Below are 16,728 nucleotides of genomic sequence, written 5' to 3'. Positions count from 1 at the left end.
TTCGCCTACACTTCGTAAAAGTAGCTCAATTTATAATTTTTTCACTGTAATTAAATAATCCGGCCACATAAAGTTCGTGTGTGTTTGTTCTATGATGGACCGGCGGTGAAGGAAACTTAAAGACTACTTAAAGATAGATGAACAGCGGGTACGTGGGATTCCACTAACCACAACTGTTGTTCCGATCAGTCTCGTGAGTCCATTTTTTCAAAACAGACTGTATTGGTTTCAAGAAAGTGACTTTAAGTGACAAAAACAAGAATCATCCACTGACATGTTAACTAGCTAGTTAACTAGCTTTTAAAGGTCCACTGACTGACGTGTTTCAGCCAATCACCTTCTCTGTTTCAAACAGCCTCACACAATCCACCTGACTTGGCAGGTGGGTGAACAGTGAAATCTTTTACATTGGAGTAGCTGAACCTGGAGAGTTTTTTCTTCATGAAAAGTGTCAAAGTAGAATTTTTCCAGATTTCAATGCAGTCCAGAATCTCTGTTATGGACCAAAATGTCCAACCTGGTTCCTGACGTTTTGTCAGTGAACTAACTGTAAAACTCTAACAATTTAAAAACAGACAGACAGTTTCTTGTTTATTTTATTCATCAAAACAAATGTCGACAGCTTGTCCCAACTGGCATCAGGCTCCATCATCACAGTTTTCTACTCAGAGCTGGACCTGAGGTGGGTCAGTAGGTCCGTCTACATGAGAATGGCGGGGACCATCAGCTCAACACAAAGTCAACAAAATAAAGCGTTAATGTTACAGAGTCGTTGAAAATCTCACCAGCAGATACAGTGTTCAGTTTACGGTATGTCAGCATCAGCCGGACACCACACAGGGTACTAACAGGAAGGCCCAAAAAACAAAACAAAAAACAAACAAGAGTTTACAGCCAAATCCAAATAAATGCGGCTCATTGACCCAAGGAAGAGGAGGGAAATTTAAAGGCAACCAGGAGGTAGAGGTGGGCGAACTCACAAACATCCCAGAGGCATCAGTTGTCTGCACCAATCTGCTGATTACCTGACCCACAACAGGAAACAGACGACCCCTGACCTCTTACAGCAAACACTCAGAGCACGGACTGACATGGAAACAGGAAGCTGATCTGTTTACGTCTGAGCGACACCACAGGTCCAGCTCATCTTCAGGTGAACTTGATGATGTCATCACAAACAAACATCCTCACAGTTCATGGACTCATTTCTAATTATTTTTATTGGACAACTGAGGACTCACGAGATCCGAGAGCTGGACAAGAGGTCAGGAGGTCAATCAGACCAACATTTGATTCATCCCTTTCTGTTGACTGAATGAAGGTTTGAATCACTCACTTGATGTCAGCAGCAGCAGATCAACAATAACTCACTTATTTTCAACCTCATTTTTATGATTTTCATCTGCAGCTGATGAAGACCATGAGATGTGGTGAAAGCTCATATTTGTATATCTCAAAAATCAGCATAAATGTTCAGGTGCCATCTCCAAACATGGGGCTGAACTACGACAAAGGACCACTGTGTCCTGCAACGCAGGACACAGTGGACACAGTGGTCAGCTGCTGCTAACACTGAACCAGTCTGATCTACCTTTGTGGCACCAGCTAATAAATGTCTGACACCCTCATCGCAGGATCATGAAGACCATGTTTGACCTTCTGGCCTCTGATGTCTACTGACATTAGGACATTAACACATTAAAAAATGCACAGGAGACAAAACATTAGCTAACATCACAAAAACAACAGCATGAGAAGAAGAAACAGTCCGTGTGAGCTGGAGTGTGCGGTCACGTCCTTAAAAGTTAGCAGGCTATTCCAAACTAACAGGCTCATGGAAGACGGCGGCTGTTAGCGAGTTAACACAGTTGCTGTTAAAGTTACTTACACTGTCTGTTGTTAGCAGCCTGTTAGCTTTGCCATGTTACACTGGAGTCGAAGTAGGCTGTGAGTTAACAAGCAACACTCCTCTGACCTACTGGCCATCTTCACTGAACAGCTGTCTGTGTGTTACTAGCAAGCTAACCTTGGAAATTAGACAGGTTGGTAAGGCCAGTTTAGTTTAGCAGGCTAATTAGCAGCCATCTGATGGATAATCCTGATTATTGTTAGTTAATTAATTTCCTGATAACTATTCATCAGGGGCCGACTGACCACAGGTTATGAACAGGTATAATGGCAGCACTTCCTGTCTCATTTGGAGTTTTCTTTTAACAGGATATTGAACAAGACTCAGTAGTTTATGTGTTTGGTAATGCTAACAGATCTACGGTCTATTAGCAGAACAAATAGGATGACGTTGTTCTGTCTGTTTGCAGATTGATTATCCAGTTATAAGCCTGTTAGCAGGTCTTGAGGTTGGTGCACCGATGGGGTCTGACTGAGCCGGTTGAAGCCAGATCATGGCGGCTCCTACAGCCTGGATCAGGTGTTGACAGTGATGTCAGCAACCTAACCAACTGCTTACAGGAGGGCTGACCAGCTGCATGGCGCAGCACAGCCGTCGTTAGCTCAGGTGGGTACAGATGGTGGGACGGTAAACGTTGGTCTCATGGGTTTGAGTCTGTTCAGGTATGGTTAAGGAATGATGCAGGAAGTTTTACTTAATCTCAGTTAATCACTAACTTAGTCCTGTTCATACTGGAATCATCTTCATCGTTGTCATCTTCGTCAGGCGTCCATATCTTGATTAGTTTCCAGTTGGCTTCGCTGCTTCCATTGGATCCAATCAGGCTTCATCACCTCAAGGGCAGAAGAAGGGGAGGGAGGTGTTTGGGGTGGGGGCTTGGAGGTCAGGGCTTTGGATTCAGAATCAGTCTCTTCTGACCTTCCTGTTCCTGGGAGATCTTCGCAGAATGTCTTCCTCTTGCTTCTACAGAGGAAACAATCACAGTAAGTAATAATGTCTCATGGGATTGTATTCGGTCACAGCGATTTAAGGATCAGCTGGATCGACCTGGACCTGGTCTCCTCACCTCTTCTGCTGTAGCTTCTTCTTCCTCCTCCTCCTCCTCCTCGTCCACCTCCTCCTCCTCAGCTGCTGGACGCTTATCTTCCTCACTTGCAGCTGTAAGAAGAGATCAGGTCAGACCAAAGTTGACCTGCAGTAGTTGGGTGAGGAGCTTCCTGAAACCTGATCATGCTCACCTGGACCACCCTTCTCCTCAGCCTCCTCCTCTTCCTCCTTCACGTCGGGCTGAGGGGCATCCGTCTTCTTGTACTCCGCCGGAGACGCCGCATTCGTCTTCTGCGGTACAGACAGGTCAGTTTCTCACAAACCTGATGTCAAAACGCTTATCAACGAGCAACAACTACGTATACAACTCACAACAATACACCACCATCACAATAACACATGACGAGCAAGATCTAAATATGTAACATCTATAGTTTTTATGTGGGATGGATCTTATACACCCTGACCTCCCTGGCGTCACTACTGGCCCTTCCTGTCCAGAGACCACGTCCCCTAACACCTCGTAGGTCCTGAACTTTGAGAGTTCTGTTCATTCCTTGTGTCAATGAGTAATTATTAGAACCTAGGTTGATCGACTGCATCCCTTTCAGGAGCAGAGCTATCGTCGTCATCAAACACGTGTGGTTGACCTGTCTTTTGAAAGGGTCTCCTGCTCCAGACTGATTGGTCAACACTACAGCACCACAAACACGGGACACAGGACAGATCTACTCTAAAGGCAGCAGCAGTCACCAGGCCTGAGGTGGCGGTGGCAGAAGTGGGGCCAGTCAGGTATCCAGCTTCATTAATGTCTTCCTGTAACCTGCTGAGACTCAACTGACCCTGAGCTGGTCCTGACAACCTCTGTGAACAGTCAAAGACTGAGAAATCAGACTGAGGTGGGACCAGCTTTGATGTCATTCACCTGTGAATGCCCTCTGACCTCAGCACATCTGAAGAGGGTTAATGTGTCACATTGGACCAGGACCCAGGATTCAACAGGTCACACACATCTGTGTCCACAAGGTCAGAGGTCAAAAAGGGCACTGACCTGTGTGTGTGTGTGTGTGTGTGTGTGTTACCTTCCCGGTGCAGCAGAAGACAATGATGAGCACCAGAGGAAGAACCACAGTGAGGATGTAGACGACCCAGAGCCAGGGACGCTCCTCTGCAGCGCTGAGCATCTGAGCAGCCAGGCCGGGCTGCAATAACATAACCACAATACAACCTCATTGTACCAGATGTGCGTCTAAGCTGGACAAACGGGAGACGTGGGACTAGAGACAAGGGGATGGAACTTGGACCTGCATTCAGAGAAGACTCACCTCAGCAGCGCCCTCAGCTGCCTTCTTCAGCCCCCAGCCGTCAGCAGCCCAGCGATCAGCTGTGTTGCGGTCATCGGTGATGAAGAAGTTGTCGAAGAAAATGTCGGAGGTCATGGACCACAGCTCCAGCCCAACGGCACTGAACGGTGTCATCTTGAATGGCTGCAAATCCTCGAAGTAGCCGGGATTGGGGATCTTCCTCGGCTTCCACACGCCCTTAGAACATCAGAGTGTGAGGTCAAGAACACAGGAAGCTCAGGTCACCTGACCAGGTCCAGGTCTGGAGGTTTACCTGGTAGCTGGGGTTGTCGATCATTGGCGGCTTCCATTTGCCTTTGTAGCTGGGGTTGTCGATCATGGGTCGTTTCCAGGGTCCACAGCCCGGCGCCGTCTCACAGGCAGGGTTCGGTATCTGAGGAGCCTCCCATTCACCATCCATGTCCTCATCCCTGAAGGACAGAAACCAGTAACAAGTGTGAACTAACACCTGTGAGTGTGTCCAACAGTGTGTGTTGCACGTTGTGTGTGTGTGTGTTGTGTGTACCAATCCTCAGGTTTCACAGCATCAGGGTCTCCGATGTATTCCGGCTCGTCATCTAACCAGCCATCAGGTTTCACTGCGTCTTCATCGGGAATCTGCGCAGGAGCATCCTCGTCCCTGAAGGACAGACAGGAATTAGTGTGTGGCATGAGCATCTGTGTGTCCTCCTGGTGAGCTCAGTCTCTCCATTCTTGCAGGCCGACCTGGGTCCTGGTTCTGGACTCACCAATCTTCAGGTTTGACAGCCTCTGGGTCCTGGATCTTGGGCCTCTCGTCCCAGTCCTCTGGTTTCTGGTCTTCAGGATCCTCAATCTCAGCCGGGGGGTTAACAGGGGGGGTCATGTCTGTCAGAAGGTTTCCGCTGTTCACCACAGTCTGATCCACCAAGACCTCAAAACTGTTGTCAGGGTTCAATACTGGGGGACAGAGAGAGGGACAGTTATACACAGAAACGGACAGAGATGGACAGACACACAGAGACAAACTGAACAGCTGCGTGTGTGTGTTAGTGTGTTACCCAGTGTGTAGAGGTGTGTCTTCTTGTCAGTGTAGTACATTCTCAGGTCAGCTTCAGGTTTCTTGGCATGTTTTTCTTCGAACTCTCCAGTTTTTGGATTCTTGTGTCTGAAGATGAAGTGAAGTTTATAATCTTCTCCACATTTGTCTGGACCGAACATGATGGTGTATGGAGTCTTATCCACAAACTGGTCCTGGACGGACAGAGACACACACACACCCACCAGTGACATAATGTCAAAATAAACTTTGATTACAGATGGAGGGAGGGAGGGAGGGAGGGAGGGGGGTGTGTGTGTGTGTGTGTGTGTCTCAGACTGACCAGGTTGAGTTCAGGAGTCTGAGTCAGTAGTTTAACATAGGCGCCACCACAGTCAATACCTGCCTGGAAGTTCACCTCATACCTGAGCACAAACTCACAGTGAGACAGACTGGATGACAACAACAACAACAACAACAACGACAACAACAGGGGAACAGCTGTTCTCACTGGATGATGAGGGGTCTGGTGTCAAAGGTGAAAGGTCGCAGCATCTGCGCTGAAATGGCATGATGTTTGGCTCTAGACTTCAGAACCAGACCTTTGTCACCAGGCAGTTTACTGTCCTTCATCTCCTCCACCGCCCATTTACCTGTAAACAACCACATCATCATCAACCTGGAAAGTGTAAGTGTGTGTGTGTGTGTGTGTGTGTGTGTGTGTGTGTGTACCCACCATCGTACTTGGCAATCTCTTCATCAGTGTCGTCCTTCTTGGCATTGGACAGGATCCAGCTGAAACCAGCAGACAGACTCGTTAGTTACCCACACACCTGATCAACAACAGGTCAGAGCTCAAATAGTCATAACAGACATATACGATTGATCACATATTAATTTCAAACTTACAAATGGGATGAGGGGTGTAATTTTACAATTGTTGAACAGTTATTTAGAGGACAACAGTATGTACAGTTTGCTGGTAATATAGCTCAGTGCAGGAAGATTGAGTGTGGTCCCAAGGCTCAGTCTTGGGGCCCAAATATATGTGTAATATCAAAAATATTACAGTTTGTGTTTGCAGATGACATTTTTTTAGCCTAGGAGATGATGTGAAAGTTTTGACAGATACTATTGAAAAAGAAACGGTTAATTTATAAATGGTTTTATTAGAATAAGTTACCACTGAATAAAAAAAAAAAAAATAATAAGCTTGTGGTTTTTTCCTAAATGAAAACAGGATGGAAATGTTTCATTGGTGATTGATGGATCTGTTATTGAAAGAGCGTTTGAGTTTAGACTTTTGGGTGTAATTATGGATGAAAACCTCTCATGGAAATCACATAAAATATGTGAAAACTAAGGTTCCCAAAAATATTTTTGTTCTAAACAAAGTAAAACAAATTCTGTATTGATCACTTATTTTGCCACATTTAAGTTATTGTGTTGAAGTTTGAGTTAACACGTACACAACTAATATCAAGCTGCTGGTTATTTTACAGAAAAGAGCAGCACAAATTATCCATAATGGGGAAGAAAGAATACACAAATGGATTATTTATTCAGTCAGGATTAATGAAATTTATTGATGTTGAGTTACAGACTTTATTAGTTATGTTTAAGGCAAAAAAGTAGAACATTGCCAGAAAATATAAATTTTTTGTTTTTACATCAGAGAATTATGATCACAGAAGGAAATTAGATTTTCCCTATGCACGAACTACCATGAAACAAATGTGTATTTCAGTACGTGGTGTCATATTATGGAATTCTTTAAAAAATAATTTAAAAGCTTGCACCAATAGTTATCAGTTCAAGAAAATGCATAATAAAATAAAATGAAATCAGACAATATGAAATTGCCAGGTAAAGATCTGTTACTGTTTGACTTTTTTCTTGATGGCGAGTTGTTGTGTATGGTTTTTCTTTGACGCTTTTGTATTTTCTTTAAGTAGTGACTGTTAAATGACTGACAGATAGACCATCTGGTTATTTTTTTTGCTTTATTTATTTAAGAACGGGCTGAGATTTTCTTCTTCCTGTCCCTTTTCCATCGTGGAATGAAAGGAATGTAATACAATTGTGACTAACTACTGAAATAATGTTTCCATGATGCGGAGTAAATAGAAATGAAATGAAATATTCAGTCAGGACTGTGCTCACCCATCAAGTGTCCCCCGATCAAATGACTTTGCGAAGAAATGTTCCCCCATGGGCTCTGGGGCCTTGTAGGTCACCTGACACAGGAAGAGGAAGTTAGGACAAGCCCTGGGTCTGAAACAGATCTGGAATCTGATCCAGTGACATAGTGACTGAGTGACATAAATCATGTGGCATTCACTGGCATTAAGGAGACTTTAGTCTCCAGATGACAACTCAAAACAACCTGCAACCGTTTTCTTCAGTTCATGTCACTTTAATTCAAACTGAATCATTCAAGGTTGTTGGTGAATGTCAAACTGCCAGGATGAGGTTTCAAAATAAGAATTCTAACGAGTAGAGTGTTTAAGGCTTCCCGTCATAACACTGCAATTATCTGGTCTTACCTTGGGTGTGGGAGTTTTGTGAGCAGGTGGGGCCTCCTCCTGCAACTCTCCATCCAGCTCATCCTCAGCTCCGGCCAAACCCAGATCATCCTCATCCTCCACATCCACGTCGTCCACAACATCTTGGGCCTGAGAGACAGGGGCCACACTGAGGCAGAGGAGGCCCAAAGCCAGAAAGATAAACAAGCCAACCCTCTGATCCATAGTCTGAAGAGACAGAGAGCAGCCGTTAGACCACATCTGGTCCTGAACGTTCACATCACACATCACCTACTGGTCGACCAGATAATCCTGATCCAGGACTCGGCACTCATTCATCTCTGAACTACGCAACTCTCAAGAGTGATGACCTCAATTTTCCACAGCTTCCATCAGGTTCTATTACAGGGAAGAATCTACTGAGTGACAAAGAAAATCTGCTGAAGTTAAGCTGATATTTTAAAAAATTAAAACCAGAAAGAGATGAAATGGCTGAATGCAGTTAAAAAAAAAATTAAGTATTGATCAAGTAGGAGTCACGTGGGACCAAAGAGCAAGATGGCTGCATATGAGTTTGTCCTAAGCCCCATTTACTTAAATCCTGATTAATCTGTCCATATCTCAGCACTTTTTTTTTTTTTTTTTTAAGTATTACACTATAAACCCTTTCAACTGCTTGAATTGTTTGTGCGTGAGGATATCTACATCTTCTAGATATTTAAAGCCCTCCCGAGGGAAGGGGACAGCTGCTGCTGAACCTGGGGATGTTAGCCCGAAACAGAGTTCTGCACAGGATGCTAATCTGGAAGGCATTCTTGCTGAAGTGAGTGAAATGAGCTTGACACTCCAAACTGTGGCGTCGGATGTGTCATCGATTAACAACAGAATAATTGAAAAATGCGGTGAAGGCCATACAGGAATGGCTAAGGGAGGCGGAGGGGCAAATCTCCGACATAGAAGACTACCCAGTAACTGGTGAGTGACCGCGAACAGCATGTCAAGCACATGGATGCTCTGTGGACCCGTGTGGAAGATTTGGAAAATAGGGGCCGCCGCAATAATGTCAGACTGTTGGGCTTGAAGGAGGGCATGGAAGATGATAACCTGATTGCATGTATTGTCAAAGATATTGTCTCATTGACGACAACTTTGAAATTGAAAGAGCGCAACATTCTCCGGAGGACCAGCCTCCGAGGCTGATAATGATAAGATTTCTGCGTTCAACTGTGAGGGAGAAGGGAGGCGCAGTGTGGATTGGATGCAACTTTGCCCTGTTTCTGTACTGGCCAAGGAGGAGGAAAACTTTTACACCAGCGAAACAACTACTGCGTGACAAGAATGTAAAGTTCGGACTAACTTTTCCAGCAATGCTCTGTTTCGCATGGAAAGGGAGGAAGAGAAAGTTTGACATTGCATCAGAGGCGGTCAAGTTTGTCTAGCAGCAGGCTAATGGAGAATAAACTGGGAAAAACATCCACCAGCGCAAGGAGACTGAGGGAAGTATGATGGGGCTGGATAGCTTTGTGCAGCTGTTTTGGTTTATAGCCTTTTGGGCGACTTGGACATCCCACTGACCTAAGTTAAGTTTTGTTTCTTTCATGGACATTGATTTATTGAGAAGAGGATCTTCTGTTGGCTACTGAAGAGGCTCTTGTGTTAATTCTTCCTCCTCTTCAGTGGAGGGAGGGTTTTTGCTGACCTGCTTGATTAATTTTCAAATTACAAGTATCCTAATAATGCTCAGTGGTACAAAAGACGCTGTTTCTGTTTTTGGAATGAGAGGGTCAGACAACACATATTTATGCCAATGTTTCATCTAATTTTTGTTTTCTTATGTAAATGGCGAATAGCGCTTATGTCAAGGTAGTCTCCTGGAATATTAATGGCTGTGGAAACCTGGTTAAGAGAAAAAAGGTACTTTTTAAGCATAAACAAGCTCACATTGCTTTCATTCAAGAATCGCATCTATTGGATGATGAAGCTAAGAAACTTAAAAGGGACTGAGTTGGCCATGTTTACTATAGTTCTTTTTCTAGAAAGCGTAATGGAGTTCTTATTTTGATCCATAAGAGATTGAACTTTTCTATGTTGAAAGAGTGTAAGGACAGTAATGGTAGAATCATGTGTATAGAAGCCAACATAAATGGAGGGGAAATAACCCTATGTAGTATCTATGCTCCTCACAAGGAGGACCCATCTTTCTTTCATGGTCTTAATAGTATATTAGGAAATGCCCAGGGTAAAATAATTCTGGCAGGAGACTTCAATCAGGTTTTAGATGGGATGTGAGATAAAAATAGATACTCAGGAATCTCAACACTTAAGGATAGAGCTGCCATCCACATGCTGATGGGGGACAATGGCCTGATTGATGTTTGTACATGACTGGTCAATCCTGGAAATCGAGAATACACATTTTACTCCCACTGTCACAAATCCTTCTCAAGAATTGATTTAATTCCGATCTCAGAGTCTAACCAATGCCATCATTGATAGCTCCATCAATGCTATTTCCCTGTCAGACCATGCACCTGTTGAGCTGTGTAAATATACAGTCAGACAGACTTGGAAGGGGCAGGTGGAGTATGAACATTTCTGCAGCAGGATGAGCTATTTTGTAAAGAGCTTGCAGGAGACCTATCCTCTTTTTTTGAATTTAATCTGGGCAGCACAGACAGCGGTGGTCTGGGAGGCATCTAAGGCTTACATTAGGGGTAAAATGATTGCATGGACCTCAAAAAAGAAAAAGGAGCACAATAACAGTATAAAAAGATTGGAAGCAGAACTAATTAGGATGGAAAAGGATTTGGCCAGACAGTTTGACAGTCTATTTAAAAATATTTGTAAATCTAAGTTTCAAATTCATGATATTTTCAATAAAATAGCAGAATATGCTATGTTCAGACTGAAAATGTGGTTTTACGAGTCAGGGGAGAGGCTGGAAGACTTTAGGCCAGGCAGTGAAAAGAGCAGAGTTCTGCACATTTAATACCAGCAATAAGAGTAGGTGGGTCTCTTATGACATCTTCTAAAAGTATTAATGTTTTTAAAGAATTCTATGCGAACCTGTATAGATCATCTGTTACTGTAAATGAGTCAATCAGATTTTTTTCTCAAACATAAATCTTCCAAATTTATCTTTTGATCAGTCAGTGCTTCTTGATGAACCAATATCCCAGGAAGAGGTAAAAACCGCCATTTTAGCTATGAATAGGGAAAAATCACCAGGTATGTATGGGTTTCCTGTGGAGTACTATAAAGAATAGATTGATATAATTACTCTGATACTGACAAGTGTGTTTCAGGAGGCTTTTCAAAGTGGCTCACTTCCACCATCTCTCAAGGAAGCACTAATTTCTCTGATTCCTAAGATGGGAAGGGATCATACAGATCCTGCAAACTTTAAGCAAATCAGCCTGATTAACAGACAACACTGGCAAGAAGATATTGGCTAAGGTGCTGGTCCTAAGACTTGAGACGATCTTACCACACATTATACATACAGATCAGGTAGGCCTTATAAAGGGCAGGTCTTCCACAGATAATTTGAGAAGACTCATACACTTAACCGTTCATGCAGAGGGCGTTTTTGGCAATTTCCACCTGTTTTGGTATCACTGCAAATAAAGCTTTATAACTGCAGATGTACTAATCCCAGAACTATGGCTGACGGGTTAAATGAAAGAAGACATCTGTACCTTTACATAAAATATTGAATTAAGTCATTTCCTAAAAAAATAGGGCCATTGAAAAAAATATTTTTGGGGAAAAATAAAAAACGGGTTTGAAATTTTGTGTGAAAAATGTGTGATATCTCAAAAATTGGATGGAAAACTAGTCTTCAACGTAACTTTGATTGACAGGAGACGATGCCTGCGCGTAGTAGATGTGCAGTCTGATGGACTGGTCATTAGCACAGAGGGGAAAGAAGACAAAATGTCCGATTAACCGGACACCATGGATAAAATTGAACCACGGATTATTGTTGGGCACATCTTCGGCTTTTAAATGAGGCCAAGCTTGTGGTTTTATTCAATGTTTTATTCGGGTTTTGATCAAAGAATATTTGTATTTCGCGGCGATAGAAAAACAACGTCCAAGTTTCTTTGTTTTTGGTGAGCAGGCTTGTTGAAACCTTTATCAGGAAATTTTCATTAAACCCTGCCTACTTTTGCCGTATAAAGGACACCTTTCATGTTAATTAGTTTGGGAAGCCAGCGTCCCAACCACTAGGGGCACTGAGTGAACAGGTTAATGTGGTTAAATGGCTCCAGCACATCACCTGTAGCGGCTGTCTCGCTTGACGCTGTGAAGGCCTTTGATAGGGTCGAGTGTTGTTTTTTTTGTTTGTTTGTTTTTTTTACACTCAGCCAAGGTTTGGTATCAAGGTTTGGTTTTGGCTCTGGTTTGGCAAAGTGGATAAAAATAATATACAACAAACCTAAAGACATTCATGTCAATTAATGAACTTGTCCAACAATATGAGCTACAGGAAAAAGGAGACTTCTGGAAATACTTGCAAATTTTACACTGTATAATTAAAAAGTTTCAATCAGAGAGAATAGCTAATCCAATTGTTGACTATCTAGATAACCCTCTTAATCACAAGGCATCAACATTTTATAAAGACTCAATTTAATTAATTAGTAACTTGTGTGATCATTTAAGAATTATCTGGCAGAGGGACCTTAATTGTGAAATTAGTAAAGATACCTGGAGTCATATCATAGCATTAAATGGCAAATATGTCAGGGAAATTAATAATATAATAAATAATATAAATAAATATAAATAATATAAAATCTTTTTTTTCCCCTGTCCTCTCTCTTTGATCTTTTTGTAATTTTTTGCTTATTTGTAAAAACTTCTTATGACAGGAACTACTTCAGCCTTAAAAGATGTGTCTTTCTTCTTCCTGGCCTTCATGTCTGTTATATGATGTACCACTATGAGCTTTTTGTTTACTCTGTTTAAATAAAAATTTGAATTACAAAAAAAAAAAAAAAAAAAAAAAAAAAAAAAAATATATATATATATATATATATATATATATATATAAATTGTGCAGATTAAACTCTCGGTCCATGTATATTTCTATAAACACTACATTTCAACTGTCAGTAACACAGCAGGTTGTGTACCCACCACCATGGTGACCAACCAGCCCCCACAGGACGTGTACATACAGCTCAGATAATGAGATTATCACCCGAGGGTTTACTGCACCCCATGACAGTCTCTATAGACTTCAGGTTACTCATTACACCCACACACTGTGAGGGCGGGCTGTTTGTTCAGACCTGTTAGGCAAACTTCTTGTGTTGAATGAATTAAAAGAAGAGGTGTATCCTGGGAGTAACAAAAGAATAGAATGTTTGTCATTGCACGAGTACAAAGAAATTGGTTGTAATTCCTTGGTGCAGAAAGAATAGTCAAATAGTGTTAAAAAAAAAAAAAAAAAAACACTGATCAGGTTGCATCAATAACACATCAGTAAAAGCTGTTTATACAGTAATAATGAATGAATCACCATGAGACAGATCAGATCAGGTCACACCAGGATCAGGTGAAAGACCAGGTCCAAGATGGGACCAACTCAACACAGCTTTTCAGTTCCTGAACCAGAATCTGACTCAGAACTTTACAGGTCATCTAATGCCAGTCGCCAACTGTTAGGTTTTTTTTTGGTTTGTTTGTTTTCTAGCCTTTAAGGAAAAATGTTTTAGTTTAAACCTGAACCTGAAACAATGAAGCTCCTGGAAAATCTTCAAATTAAATTAGTAGATCTGCGGTTCTGATCAGTCCAGAGTAAGTAGATCAGATCCACATGAGTCCTGATCAAAGAGACAGAAGGAGAAGAAGAAGAAGGAAAAAAAAAAGGACCTGAATGTCTGATGTAGCAAATCCAGCTAATAAGATTAACCTGCAGGATTAGCATGTCAGGCTAACAGCCGCACAGCAGAGTGATGAGCATGGTCATCAGCAGCAGATTTAGCTTATCATCAAAGCTGGTTGGCCAGAGGCCATGGAGCATTCAAGGGAATTAGGGAAAACTGCACTATCAGTGAACTTGTCACCACAGACAGGAAGAGCAGGTTAAATTGTCACTGATGCAAACTGACTGAATGAGTCAATAAGCATAACTTCAATGTCTTTAATTCACGATGTCGATATATTTCGGCGGTCGAGCAGTCTTTAAATTTTAGTCTCATGTTGCTGATGTTTTTACATTAGATTTTACGTAAAGAACTTTATGCAACTCCTGCTGAAGCAACGACACTTAATTATTTACAAATGAAACAGCAAATTAACATCCAAAACAATTAAGCTTCATTGAATCAACCTATTGACAACAGCCCTAACCCTTAACTAATTGGATTTTATTGATAACTGATTAATCATGTCTCTCTGCAGAGAGAGACCAGATCCAGTCGGATCACTGTGGATGCAAGTCTCACACAGACTGAGAGACCAGCAGGTTGAACCAGTCAGACAGTTTCAGGTCACATGTGGACCAATGCCCCGTTTACACGTACATAAACAAAATTGAGAAATTTCCCTTCGTTTGCACACAAACAGAGAATCCACCTCTGAAAATTATTAATTCTAAAAACTCAGGCCAGAGTGAAGATTTTGGGAAACTTAGGTTGCATGTTTGCATGTAAACTGGGAAAAACAGAAACAGAGGAAGTGATTTGTTGCTATTTTCGGAATTCTGATTGGCTAACGTTGACTTGAGCCTCCCGTTACACTGCCATCTACAGTTTGGAATGCCCCGACAGCATACATACACGGGTTAGTGTATATGAAAAGTTTCCTGAATACAGGCAAATGTGCACGATGTTATATTTTAATATGGAGAGGGTGAAATGTCTGTTGATGAAAATAGCCGGCCACATGTAAACCTAACCTGAGGACAATCCTTCTGCTGGTCAAGAATCCCTCCAGACCAGTGAGAGCTTGTCCCCAGGACTTGGAGATTCTTTTTTCAGGACCTCTGTATTACAGGTAAACAACAAACACATAGCCACAACAAAGAGACACACACTGCCAAAGCCAAGATCAAGTGTGAGCAATTCAGAATTATTTTACTGAGGGAACTAGACTAAATAACCCAGATCCAACTGCTGCTGGACTCCTTCAGACCAAGCACAGAGCACTAGTTGAGGCACAACATATCACTCCTGGTCTGGGTCCAGGATCTTATGGTGGGCTTGATATCAACTCGATACTCGATAATCAGAAAGGACTCCCTATAACATTATAACTTATCTGGACTTTGGGTTAGTACTATAATTTCATCAAGGAACTCAAAATAAACATTATTTTAAAGCCTATCAGTAAAGAGTCTCATTCCAGCCTATTTTCTCACTGCTTTATTCAGGAAGCAATAATCACTAATATAATCATTATTATCCTCCTCTTCAGTCTGTGTATACACTTCATCTGACAAGTTCTGCTGCTCCTCTGTTTTACATACTGGAAACTCAATCATCAGCTTTTTGGCAGAAAGCATGGAGACTTCTCTACTTCTCTTTACACACTCAGACATATTGAACTGTAGATTACATCAAACTCTGCTGACCGTTGAATCGTTTTCTGAAGGCAAACGTTTTCTTCCAGAGCACAAGATCTATAAATCCATATTTTTACTATTAATGTGATGTAAAATCAGGGTGAATAAGAAAATCAGAGATGTCTTGACCGAGCTGCAGCCCGATGTCAGAATACAGTTGACAGAGTGACGCTTCCATCCTAACCTCATGAGGATGTCCAGCTCTGTTCAGAGTGGCTGCAGGTTAGCATGCTAACCGTCTCCCTCACACACATTCATTAGATTTGAACAGGAAGTCCTTCATGGAGCTCGGACTGGCCGTGTGAGCTTTAACTGGGACCTTCAGGTTAATGAGTCCTGACAGAAAAGCAGCTCTCCTCCTCACAGACATGGCTGCCTCGGCTAACTTAGCTTAGCTCGGCCATCATACTATTACGGAACGCAGCAGAGAACGAGCCGAGTTGAGTTCAGGTCAGACAGAGACACAACAGTTTCTGTCGGAACTAACCAGAGTCCGACTTCTGTAGTCCCCATTTAATCAGACCTGAATGGACCCTGATGAAACGGCCGAGCTAACTGAGGCTAACGGACTAGCTGCTCTTACCTGTGGTCAGTTAGCTTCAGTTAGCCGCTCGGTTCAATGCTAGCAGCATGAGGGAGGCACGAGCCCCTAATTAACGGCTGAACGCGACGCTGTATGTGTACCGGAAGCGCCGACAGCTCCGTTAAAGCTGCCGTCCGCCGGTGGCGGGGCTCTCCACCCGTCCGCCTGAAAAAACGGCCTTTTTTCGGGCTCTGACTCACCTGAAGCTCCTCGACCTGACCGCCTGGGAACCACTGAGGGGGATCACGTGGGACGACGCGAGGCAGAACCCGCCGGTTCCTGTCACGGATTGGTTACCAAGAACGAACGTTTGACGTTTCCGGGCAACTGTCAGGCTCTGATTGGTCAAGAGCAAATCTCAGTCGAAGCGGACGGAGCCCGCCCCCTGGAGCTGAACCTCGTGGACAGCGATGATTGGTGGAGGCCCGATGGGAGCTTGTGTGCTGATTGGCTGTGGTGAAACTGGAGGAACGCGATTGGAGCAAATTCGGTGTCATGACGGAAGCCGAAACATCATTTTGATCATTTACTTTTCCAGAAAACAGATTCAGATTTTACATCTGATCATTGATGATTTATTTTTTGTTATCAATTATTCACCTGTTTATTTCATATGTCTAATTATTAACGTGGCATCCATCCGTCTCGCATTGGTCAGTGTTTATTGGAACAACAACAATAATAATAATAATAATATATAATATAAATACAACATTTATTTATTAAA

At 42.6% G+C, this 16,728-nt stretch overlaps 1 protein-coding gene across 2 annotated transcripts; it reads right to left on the bottom strand.

Annotated features, from left to right (window-relative positions):
* Positions 1 to 578: 578 nt before the first annotated feature.
* Positions 579 to 16,277, bottom strand: canx (calnexin). Of its 2 annotated transcripts, none has more exons than XM_029513010.1 (15): positions 16,202 to 16,277; positions 7,864 to 8,070; positions 7,481 to 7,554; positions 6,054 to 6,112; positions 5,829 to 5,970; positions 5,661 to 5,742; positions 5,340 to 5,532; positions 5,049 to 5,238; positions 4,826 to 4,939; positions 4,574 to 4,730; positions 4,282 to 4,497; positions 4,039 to 4,158; positions 3,148 to 3,247; positions 2,976 to 3,067; positions 579 to 2,872 (listed from the first exon to the last, which is right to left on the bottom strand). In XM_029513010.1, exons 2-15 carry the CDS (start codon positions 8,065 to 8,067, stop codon positions 2,813 to 2,815), a joined length of 1,803 nt encoding a protein of 600 aa, XP_029368870.1. In that variant the 5' UTR covers positions 8,068 to 8,070; positions 16,202 to 16,277; the 3' UTR covers positions 579 to 2,812. The 2 variants fall into 2 exon arrangements, with proteins under 2 accessions (XP_029368870.1, XP_029368871.1); XM_029513011.1 differs by having other exon boundaries at positions 3,148 to 3,244.
* Between the last annotated feature and the right edge of the window lie 451 nt (positions 16,278 to 16,728).

The sequence above is a fragment of the Echeneis naucrates genome, chromosome 10, assembly GCF_900963305.1.
Source record: "Echeneis naucrates chromosome 10, fEcheNa1.1, whole genome shotgun sequence".
NCBI lineage: Eukaryota > Metazoa > Chordata > Actinopteri > Carangiformes > Echeneidae > Echeneis > Echeneis naucrates.
This window is presented reverse-complemented; position numbering and strand designations above follow the sequence as displayed.

Coding starts and splice junctions, on each gene's coding strand:
- canx (XM_029513010.1), bottom strand. CDS start 8,067: ATGGATCAGAGGGTTGGCTTGTTTATCTTTCTGGCTTTGGGCCTCCTC. Junction 7,555..7,863: donor ACAAAACTCCCACACCCAAG/GTAAGACCAGAT, acceptor TTCCTGTGTCAG/GTGACCTACAAGGCCCCAGA. Junction 4,159..4,281: donor CAGCTGAGGGCGCTGCTGAG/GTGAGTCTTCTC, acceptor ATGTTATTGCAG/CCCGGCCTGGCTGCTCAGAT.